The 19,720-nt window shown below is 48.7% G+C and overlaps 1 protein-coding gene across 6 annotated transcripts in view; it reads right to left on the minus strand.

Moving 5' to 3' along the window:
• Nucleotides 1-783: 783 nt before the first annotated feature.
• Nucleotides 784-19,720, minus strand: part of KLHL18 (kelch like family member 18) — a 54,169-nt gene continuing 35,232 nt past the window's right edge. For 3 of the 6 annotated variants that reach the window (XM_025989079.2, XM_072721045.1, XM_072721043.1), the window contains 8 exons: nt 19,368-19,508; nt 14,955-15,153; nt 13,024-13,184; nt 11,673-11,809; nt 9,975-10,197; nt 6,521-6,625; nt 4,941-5,052; nt 784-3,975 (listed from right to left, as the gene is read on the minus strand). In XM_025989079.2, coding sequence (XP_025844864.1) covers nt 3,589-3,975; nt 4,941-5,052; nt 6,521-6,625; nt 9,975-10,197; nt 11,673-11,809; nt 13,024-13,184; nt 14,955-15,153; nt 19,368-19,508 — 1,465 coding nt within the window. In that variant the 3' untranslated portion in view covers nt 784-3,588. Of the gene's footprint in view, nt 3,976-4,940; nt 5,053-6,520; nt 6,626-9,974; nt 10,213-11,672; nt 11,810-13,023; nt 13,185-14,954; nt 15,154-19,367; nt 19,509-19,720 lie in introns of all 6 variants that reach the window. The other 3 variants (XM_025989072.2, XM_025989085.2, XM_072721044.1) reach the window with 1 other exon arrangement.

The following is a 19,720-nucleotide window of genomic DNA, read 5'->3' on the forward strand; positions in this document are numbered from 1 at the left end:
GCGAAGTCCTGGTGAGAATCAATAGCACTTATGTGTGAAACATGCGCTGGTGGGATGTATGTGGGAGAGACCTACTCTTCCAAAGACTTGAAAAAATAATGTTGTCATTCACAAATAATCATTACCTGATGGATAGTCAGTAGCTGACTTTTGGAAAAGTGTGAACGAAGAGTTTCCTGACATCCACAACCACAGTAACCAGGGTGTAATCTCAAGAAGGCAGCTCTGGAATGCAGCTGCATTTGGAGAAGTAGAAACTAAACACAGGAGTCCAGTTCTCTCACACTTTGAGAAGCAAACCACCAGAGAAATTTGCCTGCACTGGAGTGCCCGCACTGCACCCTAGCCATAGGTCCCTGAGGAGGGACCTATGAGTGAACGTGTGGTTTAAGAGTTCGCTAGTGACTTTTATGTGCACCAAAGTTAAGCACCTCTGGCCAAGAGTTTTAAAAAGGAGCTGGATATTTTGGTTCGAGACAGTCAACAGGCCAGCCGCATTCCATCAGGGGACTTGTGTTTTATGGCACTGAGTAAGAAACGGGGAAATCTACGAGTGCTGATCTGAACAGCAGTAAGTATATAACATGCGTTATTTTTCACCCGAACCCATGCTTATAAAATACACACACGCCTCTCCAAAGACTGCTTTTGCTATATACCTGGCTCTTCTCTTATTTTCACAGGAATATTTTTACTTTGTCTAATGTAGTTTTTCACTGAAATGCAATAAAAATATGATTTACTTCTAATATTTAAAAAATAAGACAAGAAAGAACAAGAAGGTATTAGAGGAGTGTACTCTTTATTTCTCTTTGGTTTTTTTTTTAACACAAAAGACATGCGTTCTATAAATAAAAGGAATAAGATTTGCTGGGAGACAATGGGGGGGGGGGAGCAGAATTTCTACCCACTCCTATCTCTGTGGCTGAGTCAAAAGGCTGGTCTTCAGCTCCCATCCTGGCTTTGATCTCAGGTGAAATGTGGAAGACAAGGCTCTGTATGTTATCTGGGAAGGGGAAATGCCCAAGGACAGTGATGCCACAGTCCCATGCTCAGAGCTGGGCTAGATTCCTAGGTCTACTGAGCACGGCATCTCTCCCACCTGCTGGTTACACCCTTTTCACAATATCCTGGGGTGATGACTTCTCTTCATGGGCTCCTGGAAAGGCTCCAACACCAAAGAGCCAGCCCAGCCATTTGCAAACATCCCCTCAGACTGAGGAGCTGACTGCTGAAGAGTGTGAAAATGTTGGTGTTGGCTCCCTTGTGCTCAGAGCCCACCCAGATCAAAACACTGGCCTCAGGTGCAGCAGTGTAACTTCTGCGCCAGGAGGTGGGAGTGGACTTAGGAAAGTTAATACAAGAGCAGAAGATCATGGGGAAATGACCTATCAGCCTCAATGGCAAAATGTATGCCACCGTCCTGAGGATCTGGAAAGCCCACTTGTTAGCCCACTGACTGATCCTTAACCCCTTCACAATCTGGGCTGGCAAGGTCTGCTTCTAGTTCACAAAAGGGGTTATAACAAGATGGGTACTGACACACTCCTCTCTAGCAGGAAACACAGACCCACCCACTGCCTTCTGAGTCTACCTCTGTAGGCAAACCAAGAGGGAGGGAGAAATGCTGGGGCTAAGCTATATCAGGTTGTTGGGGCTTTTAAAATAAAAACATCATTTTCAAGTGCTTGCAGCAGAGGCCCAGCTCCTAAGTGGCCTAAGGTACTTCCCTCTGGATACATGGCGATTGCACAAACTCATAAACCTTGTAGTGCCGGGGTGGGAAAGATGTCTCAGGCTCCACACTGGGCCTTTCTGAACACGCTTCCAGGCCACCCCAGGCAGGCAGCAAGGGACAGGAGACCAGCCAGGTGGAGAATGGGGCCCTCAGACCCAGTCTTGCATTAAAGGGACTGCATCCTTTTTTAGTCTGTACTGGAAGCATTTTAGAAAACCAGATTTTGGCAGCAGCAGTTGACAGACAGCCCCACTGCCCAGTGCACTGGTAACAGAAGTGTCCTCCTGTTCGGGTCCTGCTGTGCGACATTGAGGTCCCGTCCAGGGAGGAGGAGGAAGGAGCATGGAGTCTCTTCAAGAGGTCATTTGCTGAGATCAGAGGAAGAAATATAAAATTGGTTCTTTGCAGCAGCAAGAGATTCTTTAGGCCTTTAGCTCTTTGCTATAAAGTCAGCTTTGCTTGAATGTAAAGGTCCACCTTGCTGGTCGGTCTGCCAAGGGCTGGAGGGAGGCCAGGCCCCTGGAATTGGCGAGTGGATGGAGAAGCAGTAGACTGGCAGGGTAGACGAGGTTACTGGACCAAGCCAGCCATGGCTGGTGGAAGGACCAAGTCCCTGGTTAGGTTCTAGAGGTACAAATGGTCAATGTGCCCTAGAAGCATCACAACAAGGAAAATGATCCAAGAATGATAGATGGGCGAGAATCTGGCCAGACCTGCTTTCTTCCTTGCTGGTCGAATGAGGAATGAAAGTGGGGGCGAGAAATCTGAGTGAACGCCATGGTGGCCATGGGAGGTAACGCAGGGGCACCTCGAGCCTCCGGCAACCGGCTGGGAACTCCCACCTAGAAGAGCGGCTGGCCGTAATTCAGCCCACTCGCTAAACCTACGGTTAAAAAAAGTCCTCTGATGGTGGGTGTGAATATAAACCCCGTGAGCACCTTGCCAGAGGACCAGTCGAGAGCACACTGATCCCGGACACGAGAGGGCTCAGAGGCGACCCCGAGTGCTGTGCGAGGTCTCAGGACCCTGGGACCCGAACATGGGAGCGGATGCCACCTTTTTTGTGGTGGGCAGCTTTCCACTGAAACACATCATCGCCTTTAATGTCTTTTAACAGTTTCTTCTCCCAAAGAATGTTCCCTTAAAAAAAAAAAGTACTTTTCTTTCCAGTTTTCTTTCAAGTGTTTGTTTCCGTTTCTTCTGGTTTCTTTCAAGTATCTCTTTTTCCCCCTCTGCTGTTACTCCTCAACAAGATGAAAAAACCTCGCTGAAATCCCAAAACTCCAGAGGAAAAGCTTCTGTTCTCCCTGATTACCTAGCAATGAGGACTAAGTCCTCTGTGCTCCCAGATGGAAGAGGGAGGTACTTGTATGCAACCTGCACATAGCTGTGGCTGCACCACCACAGGCAACCAAGACACCCCCATCTGTATCCTAGCTTCCAACAGGCTCAGCACTACAGTCACCCCACTGCAGACAGGCCACAACATGCATGGCTGGAGAACAGCGGGTGAGGAGGAGCGTCTGATGGCAGGCCTTCTGCAAGTGGCAGGTGGGAGCTGGGCTTGGATGGAGCCTGTGGACATGTGGACCAGCAAAGCAGTCCCGTGGTCACCAGCTGCGGAACCAAGAGGGGCTCTGTTCCACGTGGTGCACCTTGGTGACCTGGGCATGAAGGTCCCAAGGGCAGCGCAGAGAGGGAGGATGTAAGCACCTGGAAAGGCTGCACCTCCAGTGAGCTCACATTCACCACATCCTCTGGCCTATCACCTCTCCCAAGAGGGCCTGTCCCCGGAAGGGAGTGCCTATGTTTGTACCAGATCCCTACCCCACCACATCCCCCTCTCTGCCTTAGATGGTGAGGAGCGGGATGCAGCCCACACCGACCCCACCCTCGTGACATGCCATGGGGGCCATGAATGTCCAGCGGTCCGTCTCCGGGTCATACATCTCTACTGAGCTGAGGTTTGATTGTCCATCGTAGCCCCCCACGGCATAGAGACGCCCACAGCTGGCCACCAGGGAGACGCGACTCCGGCGTGTGAGCATGGGGACAATCAGACACCACTGGTCCGCCACAGAACTGTACACCTCAGCGATACTGAGGAAGCCAGAGCCATCGTAGCCCCCACAAACAAACATCTTGCTTCCCAAGGAGGCGGCTCCATGCCGACAGCGCTTGTTGAGCATGCCGGCTGCTGGGTGCCAGGTGGCCGTGTGGTGGTTATAGTGCTCCACCTGCATCAGGGAGAGAACCAGGGAGAGAGGGGCACAGATCCAGGCGTCAGAGCCAAAGCTCAGTCCATGGGCGGGGGGGGGGGGGCAGGGGGGGGAGCCTCTTGGGGCATAGTGACCCACGTGGTGGCAGAGTCCAGTGAAAGGCCAGTGTGTGCTCTGGCTGCAATGCCCAGTCCCCTCAACTGTACACCTGCTCTTGGGCTTATAGAGAGAGATCTCCTGCTCTGACCCCTCCTATTTTACATCTCAGGAAACAAAGGGTGTGGCCAAGGATGCACTGCTATGTAGGAACAGAGCCAGGAGGAGAACAGAGTCTCCTGCAATTTGTCCAGAGTGCATTCCATCACAGCACTGACTCACTCCACGGATCAACCACTAGATGGCAGTTAAAGGTTTTTTTGTTTGTTTTTTCCTTACAGAATAAATGCAATTTCAAACAATGTATCCAGAATACAACTCTTTGCAAATTCACATTGTCTATTATTGAGCTTACTGTGAATAGGGATTTAGCCAGCTCTCATGCAGGATTCAGTGGATAACTGTACGGGGGGTGGGGGTGGTGGCATGGCTAGCCTCTACCCCTCCTTTGTGCACACTGGCTCCATTCTTGGAAGAATCTCAGAGCACGTGGCAGATGGCCTGAAACCTCACTAGATGATGCTTTGCCCAGCTATAGCAAGGCTGAAGTTTCTTCCAAAGAACTGCCTTTCAAAATTATACTCAAAGGTGGGGGGCGCCTGGGTGGCTCAGTTGGTTGAGTCCAACTCTTAATTTTGGCTCATGGCATGATCTTAGGGTTGTGATATTGAGCTTTGTGTCAAGGATCCATGCTCAGCAGGGAGTCTGCTTGTCTCCTTTTCTCTTTCCCTCTGCCCCTCTCCCCAAAATAAATGTATCTTTAAAAATAAATTATTCTCAAAGATGGAAGGAGTGAGTGCTCTTAGCCCAGGGGAGCCCAGACTCACACTGTTGAAGATCTGCAGACCGTCGTGGCCGCCCGACACATATATCCTGCCCTCAAACACCGTCACCCCAGCAGCGCTGCGACTTGAGCTCATTGGGGTCACCACCGTCCACCTTCAGGAGAGAGCCAGATGAGGGGAGCCATGAGATTTAGCGTTGCTGTCCTCCCAGGACAGCTCACTAGGGTTGGGGCAAATGGAGTAGCATTTCCTCTCACACTGGACTACCTCCCCACTTCTGTAGGCATTCAAAATTAGCATGTCCCACACCAGGCCCCTCTCTTACAGAAGTGCTCCTCCCCTGCACTGCCCAGTCTTGTTAATGGGACCACTAACCACCTAGTCCTACTCAGATTGTTTACATGGCTTCTCTCCCCCCTCATCCTCAACATTCTTGTGGTCACCAAGTCCCCAGTGATCTGTATTCTAGTCATTGCTTGTCCCTATCCCCACTATTGCTGCCCCAGCTCTGGCCTCTTCCTGGGACAACCTATCGCAGGCTCTGTATGGGCAGCCTGGCTGATATACCGACCCCATGCAGCACGCCCCTCGGGTGGCTCCTCACGGGTTCCTCAAGGCAGTCTGAGTTCCCTATGCAGTTCTTTATCTCTCAGGCCTCACTTCACTTTTACATCCTGCCATGTGCCACCCATGCTGAGTCCTCATCCACATCGAGCACTTTCCTTCCTCTGGACCTCTCCTCTTGCTGTCCCCCTGCCTATAATGCTCATCTACTGCTATTCACAATGAGTCTGCTCTCAGAGGTCATCCCTGCCAGCCATGGTAAAGATGAAGGTGCTCCCCACCCTTCACCCAAGAGCTCCAGAGAGGTCTCCAGGATAGGATAATCACGATAATCAGTCTGCCCCAGCAGACTGGCTGCTGCTTAAGGATCTTAGACACCCAGCTTAATACACAGTAAGCTGGTGAAGTGAATGGAATATTGGCTGAAAAGCATTCTGATGAATCCATTCAACTAACTGGCTTATGAGAATATTCAAATACCGAAATGAAAAATTCAGGCTAACCTTGCCAACTCTTTTCCAAAGAGTATATTCCACAAAATAAGATGGTGACAGGCATTATGTAAGATGAAATTAAACAGATGTCTTTACTACAGAATTTTTCAATCTTTAAAATGTTACTATGTTTTATGAAAAGATTAAGCATTCTAGTGATACAGACATCAATGTCTTCCAAGCTTATCTGACCAGGTAACATTTTTTGCTTCTCTGAATCACGTCCTACCCAAATCATACCTATCTTACTTTGGAAAGTGTTGTTCACTTCTTTCTCACCCCCTTTCACCTGCATTTTCATTAAAATGGGCTGAGTTAACAAAGAGGTGCAGATCATTAAATAAACATCTCCAACAACCTAGGCAGACCATTTGTTTTTAAAATGTATTCAATCCTTCATTCATTTAACTAAAAGTTATTAAATACCTATTATATGCAAGGTACCAGAGAAGCTGAAATGGTAAGATATTCCCATCCTTGAGAAGCTTAAATCAAAAACTGCATAATTCTTCAAACTCTCTGTTTAACCAGTTCCAGTTTTCCCAGGGGAGCTGGAGTCCTTACTTGTCTGTCTCAGGTGAGTAGGTCTCCACAGAGTTGAGAGAAGAGTTGCCATCATAGCCCCCACAGACGTAGATCTGCCCATCCAGCACGACTGTCCCCATGGCACTGAAAAAGACAGAGCTGTCATGCAGAAGGGCCTCAGACATCCTGGGCCAGCCTTTCACACTCCCTGGGAGATCCACCTAACACCAACTGCCTCTTTCTAGAGCAGACCCAAACCCCATGTGCTTGATTAAGTGCAAAATTGAGGGGGAAGCAGCTGCCCTGCAGGGGCCCTTGCTGGGGTCCCTTCTCAGCCCTGGATGTGTCTGAAAGGCTTACCTTCCACCCTGCTGTGTTCAATCAAGGTCTAGTTACATTTAAGGCCCAGGCCTCTTTCTTCTGCTCAAAAAGCCATCCTGGACCCCTCAGCAAGAATCTAGCCCTCCTGGCCCCACGCTGTCAGAGTAGCTCCTTTACCACACCACTGTATGGTCACTCATTCACCCCTCAGATCCCATGAGGCACTCAGGAGGCTTGTTGTCCCAGGCCCTAGATTCACAGTGCTGACCAAGTCAAAGCTCCTGCCCACAGGTGCTTATTCTGGCACCTGGGGTTATGGGAAGCCATCTGTCACCTCTTAATAAGTGGGGACCTCCTGGAAGACAGGGGTCTTCCTCTGTGTGACTCTGACAGTGCTTAGTGCAGTGCTTTGTACAGGAAAGGCCTGCAATATGTGTTTGTTGCGTTAGCCTGATTTTCCTATTTAGTTCCCTGTGAAGTTTGACGATGTCTTTTCATGACAGATATGGCCATGGCAGCCTCTACTTTTGTCTCAGTGGGTGACACTCTGCTCCCATTGTGCACTGATGACATGTGGCATGTACTCTATGCTTTGCCATTTGTCCCCCACCTCACCACACCCTACAAGGAAGTAGCATGATCTTCATTGTACAAATGAGCAGCCACAGCTGGGGAGGTTGGGCCTTCTCCGGGCTGCCCAGTGAAAGGCATGCCTTGGATTTAAATGAGACGAAGCCCACTCCCATGCCCCACTCTCCTCAGATCAGAGACCCAGTGGTCTGGCATAATCATAAAAATCTTCTGTTCTATACAATGCCTTGTGAGAAATTAAACATTAGTGCGAAGCTGGCCAATTCACTGTTTTCAAATCTGATGCTGGAGAAGATTAAGAATGAATCTGGGTGGCTGAGAAACAGGAAAATAAAATATATCAAGTTTACTGCCATCTTTCAAATGTACACAGCAAATCAAACTGATCCACGCAATGTCCCTTTGAGGGACACTGTAACAGATCCCCCAAACCTGCCCAAAACAGGAAAAGACTTTTGCCTCAGGCAAGGACTGTGGGAAGACCACAAATTCACTAGATGTGTCACTATCCTTCCAGAAGAGGACAGAAGTAACAACACAGGAATTCAACAACAACATGAGAGGTGTCATAAACTGAGCAATATTAACTATCAATCAAGTGGTAGAGGCCAGTGTGAAGAGGGAAGAGGACCGGAACGGTCCACCAGAGGAAACACTGTGGAACACTGCAGGCGAGGGGAAGGAGGACGGCAGAAAGGAGGTTGTCACCAACAGGCAAGACAAGAAAGCCGTGTGGGACGGCAGGAGAAAGGAGACTCAGAACATTTTTAGGCAGCCTATAATTTAAAAGGGATATAATGGAGCTGGGTCCATGCTACTAATAACAGGGCATTAACCACAGTCAGGGAAGGGGATGCCCAGAGGACTTTCCTCCCACACAACACTCCAAACTCTGTGACATCAAAGCAAGCAAGCTGCCCAGAGCAGACACACAAGCAAGAGCAACTGATTGTAGTGAAAGCAAAAAAGGCACTCATGGCTGGGGAAACGGAGCAATGAATCACTCAAGGCCAGAAGGCTGGTAGGCACCCAAGAAGCAGAAAAGGGAAGCCCCAAGGTAGGGAAAAGGAGAGGAAGGAACCACAAGAGTGTTAGCTCAGGGCCTTCAGAGGAGCAGATGGCTTATACAAATTTTCTTTTTCCCAAATGAACCCATTTTGACCCTTTGTGAACCTGGTCTTGTTGGTACAAAGGCAGATTTCTCCGGGCTTGAGGCCACACACTAACACTACAGAACGTGGTACATATGTCTCTGGGCCTGACACTTCTTTGTGGCAAAGGTCACTCTGATTCTTCTTCCTCACCACACATGCAGTCTCTTGATCTTACACACAGAAAACCCAGGGCGGGGCCAGATAAAGAGGTCTGTAGGGCAAATGTATAAACCACAGAATTTACAAAGCTGAGAAGCCCTTAGAGAACATCTGCCCGGTGGCTTTCAAACTAGCCCTTTCGAAAATAATTCATGTAACTTTCTCCCTAACGTTGGGCATCTGTCAGGGAAGCTCAATTCATGAGAAAGAAATGCAGAAGTATTCTGGTTATATGGGTAGGGACTACTTCCTCTCCTGTCAGTCCCGGAAGAGAAAGCTGAGTGCCTCTTGAAACCACTGATCCAGGGTGGCCCCACTGAGGGCAGAAGAACAGAAGAACCTGTCTAGTTATCCCTCCTCCACAGCTCAGCCGTGCACATGCTCCACACATGCCTGGTGTAAGGGAAGAGGCCGCCCTCCCCTTGAGCACTAAGGTGGTGGGACAGAGGTGCTAGTCGGATGCTCTCTAACTCTTCAGGAAATTGGAGCAGGCAAGTGATGGAGGAGACAAATATCCAGAGTGTCTTAAGAGATACAAACTTGGGGGATCCCTGGGTGGCTCAGCAGTTTAGCGCCTGCCTTCAGCCCAGGGTGTGATCCTGGAGTCCTGGGATCGGATCCTGCGTCAGGCTCCCTGCATAGAGCCTGCTTTTGCTTGTGTCTCTGCCTCTCTCTGTGTGTCTCTCATGAATAAATAAATAAAATCTTAAAAAAAAAAGAGAGATATAAACTTGGTCTACCTAGGTGCTCACACCTGGGGGGCAAGTGGGTAGCCCTGAAGTGAAATGCATTGCTATGGCTCACATACTCCCAGGGTGGCAGAAGCACCTGTGTGGCAGAGATCTAGGGGGTAGCAGGGGGAAGAGAGTATAAAGGACGATACCTCTCCCGTCCTTTTATCACTAATAAAGTTAAATCCTCCTTATTATTCAAATTTCAACCTCTTCCCTGAAATCTTTCAGATGTTTCCATCAAGTTTTTTTCCCTTCTTGAATCTTCCATAACATACACTTTCGGTCCTTATCTGACACACTCAAATAACAATACAACTTCCACACATCTCTGCCTCATCTCCCCAAGCTCCTCAGAGTATAGGGCAGGGATTTTACTTTGAGCAGAATAAGGCTAGCTCCCGGGATGTGCTGGCAGTGGCTGGCCTGGCGGCAGGAAACTCCCAGGCCAGCTCGGGCTTTATTTTATTATTATATTATATTATTATTATGTGCCCCTGCTTGTCTAGCACAGCGCTACCTTCTCTTGCACAATACCTTCTCTTGCTATTCATGCTCCTCACTCTGGTCCATGTGTCCATCTCTGGGTTGTAGACTTCCACGGTGCTCAGCCGGAGCTGGCCATCATACCCCCCGATGGCATAGAGAAGCCCATTTACCACAGCCACACCAACGCGGCTGCGGGCCGTTGTCATGGGATGGCACTTCTCCCAGCGATTGGCGATGGGGTCAAACACTTCCACCACATTCAGGGAATCACCTGCATAAAAATTTGCTACTCAAATTAAAACAAATGAGACCATGTGTTTAGATCACAGCTGTTGGGCATTGATTACACGGAATGTTTGACTTGACTCTATCGGTTCTTCCCACAGAAATACTCAAGCCAGATGGGCCCACTAAGACACCTCAGCCGTGCTAACCTCAAACCTAATTCTTCAAGGAAAATCAGAATCAGACAGGAAGCACGTACTTTCTAGAGAGGACAGTTTTATTATTATTATTATTATTATTTTTAGAGAGGACAGTTTTATTATTATTATTATTTTTAGAGAGGACAGTTTTAAACTGCAACAAGGTATTCCACCTGCTTGAGGCCAAAGTGGAAGGGAGATGGACATACTACTTCCCCAGTGCAGTAGTGATGCCCAGAGAGAAGGGCATGGGTTCCCCTGCTGACTTTCACTTACTAGCATGCGACCCTCGGCAAGGTGCTTTGTATCCCCATCTTCTGTTTTCACGTGTGAAATGGAGATCATCTCTATGGCAGGGATGTTGTCAGGATTAAAGGACAGAATAGGCAAAGCACCTAGCTTACATAGTTCTAGAACACACTAAGTGCTGAATACATAGTAGTTATAGTAGCCAGGAATGATGATTCCAACCCTACCATTTACAACAGGGTCTTTTTTTTTTAATCAAATAAAATAATCCCCCCTCCTTGTCTTATTCTACTGTGGGGCACCTCACACCTACCACACTCCAGCATTTACTAGTTGAGGACTTCTCTCTTCCAGAACACACGGTTAACAGTCATATGGTAAACAGACTGACACCCACCTGTCATTAACCTTCAATTAAAAACAAAACTCCCCAGGACTGCCCACCATCTGCACCCCTCCATGAGCCTAGGCTGTCACTGAGAAGAGGTCTGGTCTTTACATGGGAGATGCCACCTCCCTTTGCCTCTGTGCTGCAAAGATTTAGGAGCCCACACTCCCCTTCCTATGAAATCTCCACTGCCCTGCAGTGGTGCCTTGGGTGGGCAGGAGGGCCAGGGGCCTCAGGAGTTTGCCTGAAAACTTGGCTGGATGAGAGCTGCCAGTAACACAGCAGCTCTAAAGCATGTGTGCACTGCATGGGAGGCAGCAGGTAGAGAGAAAGCATTATTACATATTACAGATAGTGGCAGACCCTGTGTATTTGCAGAATTTTCCTTCTCATGGTGACTGACTCACAGTCTAATCCCAGAGATCCATATGACCAAATGTGATTAGCCTGGTAAAAGAGATGGGTCTGCATTCTATCCAGGGCTGGTATTTAGCTGATATTCTGATTTGATGGTATTCATACCTGCCGTGCTTTCACTGCATAACATTAACATAACTGTGTAATCTAAAAGCTGCATAAAATCAAGAAGGACCCGTGTGGTGACACACAAAGGAGGGGAACCAGAGGGCCAAGCCAGGTTTTTTGGTGCAAGACAGGGCCCTGCAAGGGGGAGCTGCAAGATACCTGCTGAATTGAGGCCCCCCACGGCATAGATAAGGCCTGTGATGGACGTGCAGCAGCGAGGCCGAGTTCTGAAAGCCGGCAGGTGGGGCCGGCGCTCTGGCATGAGATGATAGTCCTTTGCTTCGTCTACCAGGTCCCTGGAATAAGGTGCAGGATGTTATGACAAGAGGTATTTCCCCCATGTGGTCTATATTTGTATTTCCAAGCCTAGTTGCCCCACCCCCAACTGGAGGGGAAACCTGGGAGAAGAAGCCTTCTGGAAGGTTTGGTCTTGAACCCAAGTGAGTCCAGGGGGAACCACACACAGCTACTGAAACATGCTCAAAATCGGAGGGGCAGGATGAGCAGCACCCACCTCAGCTAATGTAATCGGAACAAGCATCTTCTAACAGGCACACAGCTGGCAGAAGAAGAGCAGGGTAGGGGCTACAAGAGCTGGCGTTGGAAAGGGTCAATAAGCAGGCTGCATCCTGTCACCACTGAACTACTGAGACCCAGCTCTTCCTTCCTATCCCTATCGCTTGCACCCTGCAATGTGCCATTTCTCACCTACACTGGTAGCAGGAGCCAACTGCTCCTGATGGATTTCTCTGCCTCCAGTCCTGCCTCTCCATTCCACCCTCCACACTATAGCCCACACTAAAAACCTTCAAGAGCTACCCATGGCCTACAGAATAAAGTTCAAATTCAACAGCATACTTGAGAGTGCTTGTCACGGGGCCCCACCTGCTGGCAGCCACACCTCTACTCCCTCCTGCCACACACCTTCATACCAATTGCACACAGCCACTGGCTTCCTCTGAACCTGCTGTGAATATGACAAGCCATTTGGAGGAAGGTGAACATTTTCCTTTGCTGCTCTACTTTTATAATGATCCTCTTATATGGCTACTGCCTTCTGAGCTGTTTTGGGAGCTCTGCTGCATCATGTCATCACCGATTTACCCTGAGTAAAAGTTTCACGTGCTGGTAAACATGCCCCCTGCTTGCCCATCACTGTAGACAGGTCCAAGCCCATCTGAGACCAGAGCACTAATGTTTCTTGGAGAGGATGAGAAGCCCCAGGGAGTCACCACTGAGTCAGTTCCTGGAGATGCTAGGAAATCCTCAGGGAGCATAGAGAAGGAAGCCCCTTCTGCATTGATGCTCCCTCCTGGCACATTTCTTTGACTGAGGGTTCAGACTTGGGCTCTTCCAGGCTCTAGACAAGGAAGGCAGAGCAGGTGCTGTGAATTGGGGCTGACAATTCCAAATCCTTCCTCCCCTGAGCTGGATACAAATAGCTTAGGTGGCCAAGTCTCTTCTCTGCCCAGACCCCCGCAGTATCCTGTGCAGGCTGGCCCTCGCTCACCTGCACTTGTGGCAGCAACGCACCAGGTCATCCTGCTGCACGCGGTCTGACAGGAACTGGGGTCGGCACAGGGGCAGGCGGATGTTGGACAGCAGCTCAGGCAGGCAGGGCCCCCTCTGTTCCCGGTCATATCTGACCCAGGCCAATGCAGCTTCAAAGACCTGCCATGGTACAAAGTTCAACCTGTGTAGTCACTCCTCTCTCCCAGGGGCCACATCCCCAGGCCCCCCAGTCTCTTTGGGCCCATCCATCTTTCCTCCTACTTGTCTCCTGAAGTCACTGCTTTCTACTTCCCCAAGCTGCCCTATTTGGCCCAGTCTTTTGAAAGGCAAGCCTCAGTGACTGTAACAGCTTCCTGGCTTTTATTCTGTCTTCCTAAAGAAAAGTTGCCAATGGTTCCTTACTCCTTTCTGCATCTCACCTCAGTGGCCTCCACCCTCTGTTTTCCCAGGCTGGCTGGTTCTCTGTTCACACTGTCCCCTTTACCTCGAAGGCCCCTCTTCTCCTCCTCTTTGTCTAAACTCACCCCACCCCACCCCGACTTTCCTTAAGGCCGGGTTCCAGATAAATGTTTTCCGAGCTTTCCCTAACAGCTCCAGCCACAGGGGTATGTCCCTCTAAAACCCTGATCAAATGTATCAGTGATGACTGAGCTGCACCAGGTTGAACTCATTGGTGGAAGAGCTTGGGACAGGGCTTGCTCTTGGGATGGGGTTCTTTCCTGCACATCACAGCATCCACACTGCCACACTCAGGGCCCACTTTTCTACTGCTCTTTGGACATTAGGGAAACAAGCTGAGTTGGGACTAACCTCCCAACAGCTTGCCTCTTGGAGCCTCGGGCTCCTAACCAGAGTTTTGTGACAGGCCAGGATTCCACACTGCAAACATCCCAAGGTGCTCTGCCTGGGGTTTTGGTCCCATCTTTTTTTTTTTTATCTATTCTTTTTAGTAATTTCTATACCTAATGTGGGGTTCAAACTCACAACCCTGAGATCAAGAGTCACCTGCTCCTCTGAGCCAGCCAACCACCCCCTGGCAGGTCTATTCTAAATTTTTGACTGCTGATCTCATCAGGGCCTGCTTTCCACCAAGCCCTCTTCCTTTCCCTGGCATATCTATTTCCTCTCCTGCTCCCAGAAGGATGGCTCATGCCGTTTCATCTCTCCTCACATTTCTCACCCTCCTCCTGATCCTCATTCTCAGCTAAGAAAATAGAAACATGCCAGAAGAGAACATCAACAGAATTGGCCAGCATCTCCCTTCCCACCCTGGCCTTCCTGTACTCCTCCTGTGGGGGTGGATGGGCATGGCTGGTGCTCCCAGCAGGGACACCCCTTGTGACCTTGACTCAGTCTCTTCTCATTTACTCCAGGGACATGTGCCAGCAGCCATTCTCCCTTTCCTTATTCATCACCAACTCTTCCCTCTCTCCTGGAAAATTCCCACTAGGAGTCAAATGTACTGCCATTTCTCTCACCGCCAAAAACAAACCAACCAACCCTTCCCAACTTCATATTCAATACTAGAAATAACCCGAACATTTATGAATAAGGGGTGTGATGCTGATAAAATCAATTGAATGTTAGACACTAAAATGGATACAAAGCAGGTGCCTGGGTGGCTCAGTTGGTTAAGTGTCTGCCTTTGGCTCAGGTCATGATCCCAGAGTCCTGGGATCAAGCACCGCATTGGGCTCCCTGCTCAGTGGGGAGCTTCTCCTTCACCCTTTGTCACTCCCCCTGCTTGTGCTGTCTCTCTCTCTAATAAATAAATAAAATCTTAAAAAAAAATAAAATGAATACAAAGTTCTTGTGAAAAATGCACGTAGTATAATGAAAGCTGCACACGTATCATGGTCTTCGTGAAAGAAATATTAATAGAAAACAAAGATTAGAAAGAACAGCAGATGGCTACCACACTCTACAGACCTGCTCCTCTGACTTCACATTAAGCTCATCCCGAGACACCAGCTCCAGCACGTCTTCCAAGGGCAGGGCCAGGAACTCTTCTGACATGGACACATCCACGAAGTGCTGGTGAATGAAGCTGTTGGCTGCATCGTAAAGCACGGCACACATCATTGTCTCAGCAAACTGGCGGACACCCAGGCAATTTTTTGGGTGAAGACTTTTGGCATGAGAAAAGATGAAAAGAAAAAAATGTAGAGGAAGTAAGTATGTTATCTTTGGTCATTCTCAGGTTAGTGCTGGGGAAAGTTACAGAATGGAGAAAACCCAGCTTTGCTCTTGGCTTGGCTGCAAAATCACTGCGTGATCCCAGATACGCTGCTTAGGGACTCAAAGACAAAGGTTTAAAATGAAGACAGTTTATCCTCAGAGGTCCCTGCCTCTTGGGCCTATGGCTCAGTGCATCTAGGTGGAATGAGCTTTCTGGGAAGTCCTAGGAAACAGCTCTGAGGACAGAAGCATAGAACACGTGCTAGAAAACTTGTTTGCTTGCCTTCAGCCATTGACATTCCTGGTGGGACATCTACCTGGTCCCTAGGAGGGCACTGAAGTTGTAGAATGAGAGTTTAAACCATGCAGAGATGACTTCTTAACATCAGGACCCTTACACTTCTTTTTTAAACAGTAAAAAGCTCTGAGTCTAATTGTTCAGACACCCAGGAATGACGGCAACTAGCTACCACTTGTTCAGTGTCCAGTACTTTGCCAGGCCAGGATCTTTTCAACAGCACTGCAAAGCAGTCATTATTTCCATTTTTATTTTTTAAAAAGATTTATTTATTTATTTATTTATGATAGACACAGAGAGAGACAGAGAGAGGCAGAGACACAGGCAGAGGGAGAAGCAGGCTCCATGCCGGGAGCCCGATGCAGGACTTGATCCCGGGACTCCAGGATCGCGCCCTGGGCCAAAGGCAGGCACCAAACCGCTGAGCCACCCAGGGATCCCCTACTTCCATTTTTAGATGGAAAACTGAGGCTCAGAGAAATGAAGCAATGTGCTCACAGCCCTCAACAAGCAAGTGGTGGTGCCAAGACTGAACCCTGTGTGTGTTCCCATTACCCAGAGGCAGATCAGCCCTCGCTGGGGCCCTCTGAGTAAATCAGGCCCTGCATCGCACCAGGTGAGGCAGGAGGGTTCCTCGGGTGTCTGTAACAGTCTCACCTGGAAAAAGGTGAGGAAAACAGCTATCCGGCTCCTACAGCTGTGGCCATGTGTAAGCAAGAATGTAGCAAAAGCACTCAGCATGATGCCTGGCATGAAGTTGGTTGCTGTCTTAATTTTTATCACAGGTTTTTTTTTTTTTTTTACTACTACTGCATCTGACAAAATCTCAGGTGAGCCCAATGTGGTTCTGAAATCTTGGCGACAGCAGGAGATCCTTTTTCCTTTTCTTATTTTGATTTTGTGACTGATACTCCTTGGAGAGAGAGGGTATTTATCAGATGGAAACTGCCTAGGTTTTACTAGAATGCTTGCTTTCTTTCCCACGCTGTGTTGCTTAAAGTTACAGGTTACAGGTTGCTTACAGTTACAGAGTTATACTCACTACCCATTGTCCCCCAGCAGCACAGCCAAAGGGCAGAGTCTCTCAGGAGCCTGGCTTTGGGATAATCTAAATTCCACAAGTTGTTGCTTCCCTTCTAGCCTGAACTGGCTTTGTCCATTGCCTTGGAGACCTACATGCATTTCCACTAAGGACAGGGAAGCATGAGCACCAACAATGAGGCAAGGCAGCGTGGCCAGTGAGGAACACCAGGCTCAAGGTCAGAATGCCAGCTCAGTTCTCAAATACCACCTTCTTCCTGGAGCATTTACAATGACCGAATAAGATTTGTTAAAAGGCCTCTACGTACATGTGGCAATGAGGAGGCTACACCTTCCCTGAGCCTCTACACCTGGTGCCTCACTGATACTGACTGCTGTGACATCAACTCAAGAGGAGTCAGTGCCATGGACTGGGAATTAGAAGCCAAAGACATGGGAAAGGATGATCAATATGTGTGTGCCTGGCACACACTTCCACCCACTCCCTCTCAGGTTAGGACTCCTGTACCTCACCTTTGGCCATCTTTCACTGGCATGGAATAACAAGGAGGGCAAAACACACCTTCAAGCGAACTGGGCTTTTGTATAGAAGAGGATGGGATATGGGAAGGCTGCTTGTGAGGCAACTGGTGAGGAAGGAGAAGGGAGAGCTGCCATGCAGGAGAGGGCCCCATTTAGGAACAGGAGGAAGAGGGAAAATGAACCCAGAGAGCAGAGACAGACACACAGCTGTAGCCACTCCCCAATGGGCAACCACCTTTCTTGCCAGCACAGCTGGACTCTGTGCAAGGAGGCCATAGTGAAGGCCATAGTGAAGATGTAATGCTTTATTAGAGGCAGGAAGCAGTGACTTGAATTAAATAAGTTACTGACTTGGTTCATGGATGCATCCAATGTTCTGATTCAATTCTGAGAAAAGAGTTTTGGAAAATACACAGTGCCAGTGCTCACCTAAAAACAAGGAAGCCCATACATCTGAAGGCTAGAAAGGGGCCACAAGAAAAAAAAAAAATCAACCCCTACCTCATGGAAAACTGACAGCTTTACAACTTCTCTGTGCTCTGGAAAATCATGTCTTTTCCACTACTGCTCAGAATGGGTTCTCTCAAGTCATTAGTGATCACACCTTGAAAATCAAGGGCCCATGTGCTTGTCTTCAAATATGGGTAAGTGGGCAGGGAGCAGGTGGGACGCCCTAAAACTCTGCAGCCAGGCTCAAGGAGAAGCCACCCCAAGGAATACAGGCAGTGATGGTAACTACTGGAATGAAAACAGAAGCAGGTCAAGCCTCCGGGGCCTGTGGGAAGGTATAAAGACAGGTATCAGGTGTGAAGTGAGGCTTCAGAAGGGATTTTCCAGGACTGCATGGAAAAATGTTAATGAAAGACTCATAATATCAGGCTTTGTGTTAGTATGTCTTCCTAAAATGTCATTGGTGCATGTAAAAACTCCACAGGTCTAAAAACCACTTTTCCAAGCATCTTTTGGATGAGAACTGCTTTGAAACAGTATTGAGAGTGATGACCTCAAAAGCCCCTAGGTGGAGCTGTTGTCCCCTTGTGAGAGTGGCCAACTTAATCCTTTCCAGAATGCCTACTTAATCATTCTGGGCTCTGTAGGGAGAGAGATAAACCGAGTCTGGTCTGTGTCCTTAAGCGGCTCACAAATGAGGAGGAAAGACAGTGCGCCTCATATCCGCCACACACATCCCTCCAGCCTGACCAGAAGGCATCCCAGGGCAGGGTCAAACCAGGCTCTGCGACTACACTGTCATTATGTGGCCTTCATCTATAAAACCTGAAACAGGACCACCTGCCTCACAATGAAACCACTCACCCTGCACCCAGCAAAGAGTGCCCTGTGTGCTGAACATCATTATCATGGTTATTAAGACTAGCTGCACTCACAGCAGTCATCAGTGATGTCCATGATCATCACAGGGGCAGGATGGGGAGAGCAGGTGGGGTCCAGAGAGGTGCTGAGTGAAGTGGATTGGTGGGACAGCAATGGGAGAGGGAAAGATCACTCTAAAAGGCAATGAGGTTCAGGAGAGCAGATTTGAGATGGGAAAGAATGCTGTTCTTCAGGCCATGGACCTTGTGATCACAGTAGCTCAGGTGGAGGCCAGGCCTTGGAGAGTACCACAGACAAAGACTGTGTGGAGCCCTGCACATTATAACCTGCACCCGCAAGTCCCTAGTGGGTAACAGGCAGCTTTTACATTATGGCTAAGAGTTCTTCCTCTTGAGGGGGAGAAAGAGCCTTGTTATCTGCTCAGTCATCAATAAATCATTGCTGAATGCCAGACCTAGGGAGGGATATACTTCATGGTCCTTACCCTAAGACAGAATACAGTGATTGCTTCTAGGAGACTAAAGGGGAAAGAGCATTCCAGGAGCTGAAATTTGGGGAGGAGGGCCCTAAAGAGCTAAAGGAAAAAGAAGTCAAGACATCAAGGCAGGAGAAGGATCTACACAAGATGGAGACAGGCTATGGAATAGTGAGGCAGCATGGAATCTGTTGGTTTGGTGAGAACAGTCAGCTAAATCAGTAACTGGTCAAACTGGAAGACAAGAAGAAGAGGTACATGTCAGGCCAGGAGAGAACACAGGTATGGGTCCATGAATACGTTCCTCAAAGGTTCACTCCCAAAAACCTGGCCACTGCTTGACCACAATTTGAAGAAAGGTAATTTCTGCAGAGTCAGCCCCCTGGCTCACTCCCTTCATAAAACTCTGTGTGCCTGAAAGACTGAGCAAACTGGCAGGGGGTTCCATGAATGACAGCGGCGCACGCCCCACCACGGGCCAGGTTCATGGCCTCACCGTTCTCGGAGGAATGTGCAGCAGGCGTCTTTGATGCTCTGTAGCTGCAGGAAGCTCGCCCCCATCAGCAGTGACTGCACGTTCTGCTGGTCAATGGCAAGGTGGCCGTTGTAGGCAAAGTTGATAAGAGCCTCCAGGGCACTAGAGAAAGGAGGAAAGATTTGCTTCAGAGACTGGCCAGTTGACACACCTGGGGAATGCTCTAAAACACATTTAGCCCATACCCTTCAAGAATCTGATAGGAATAATGACTTCACCAGAGGCGAAGACTCATTCTACTTCTTAAGCTGTCTTTATTGCCCAAATAATTTTATTATAGAAATTTCTAAAAAGAGAAAGCAAGTACCCACAAT

This window comes from Vulpes vulpes, chromosome 9, assembly GCF_048418805.1.
Source record: "Vulpes vulpes isolate BD-2025 chromosome 9, VulVul3, whole genome shotgun sequence".
In the NCBI taxonomy this organism is placed as follows: Eukaryota; Metazoa; Chordata; class Mammalia; order Carnivora; family Canidae; genus Vulpes; species Vulpes vulpes.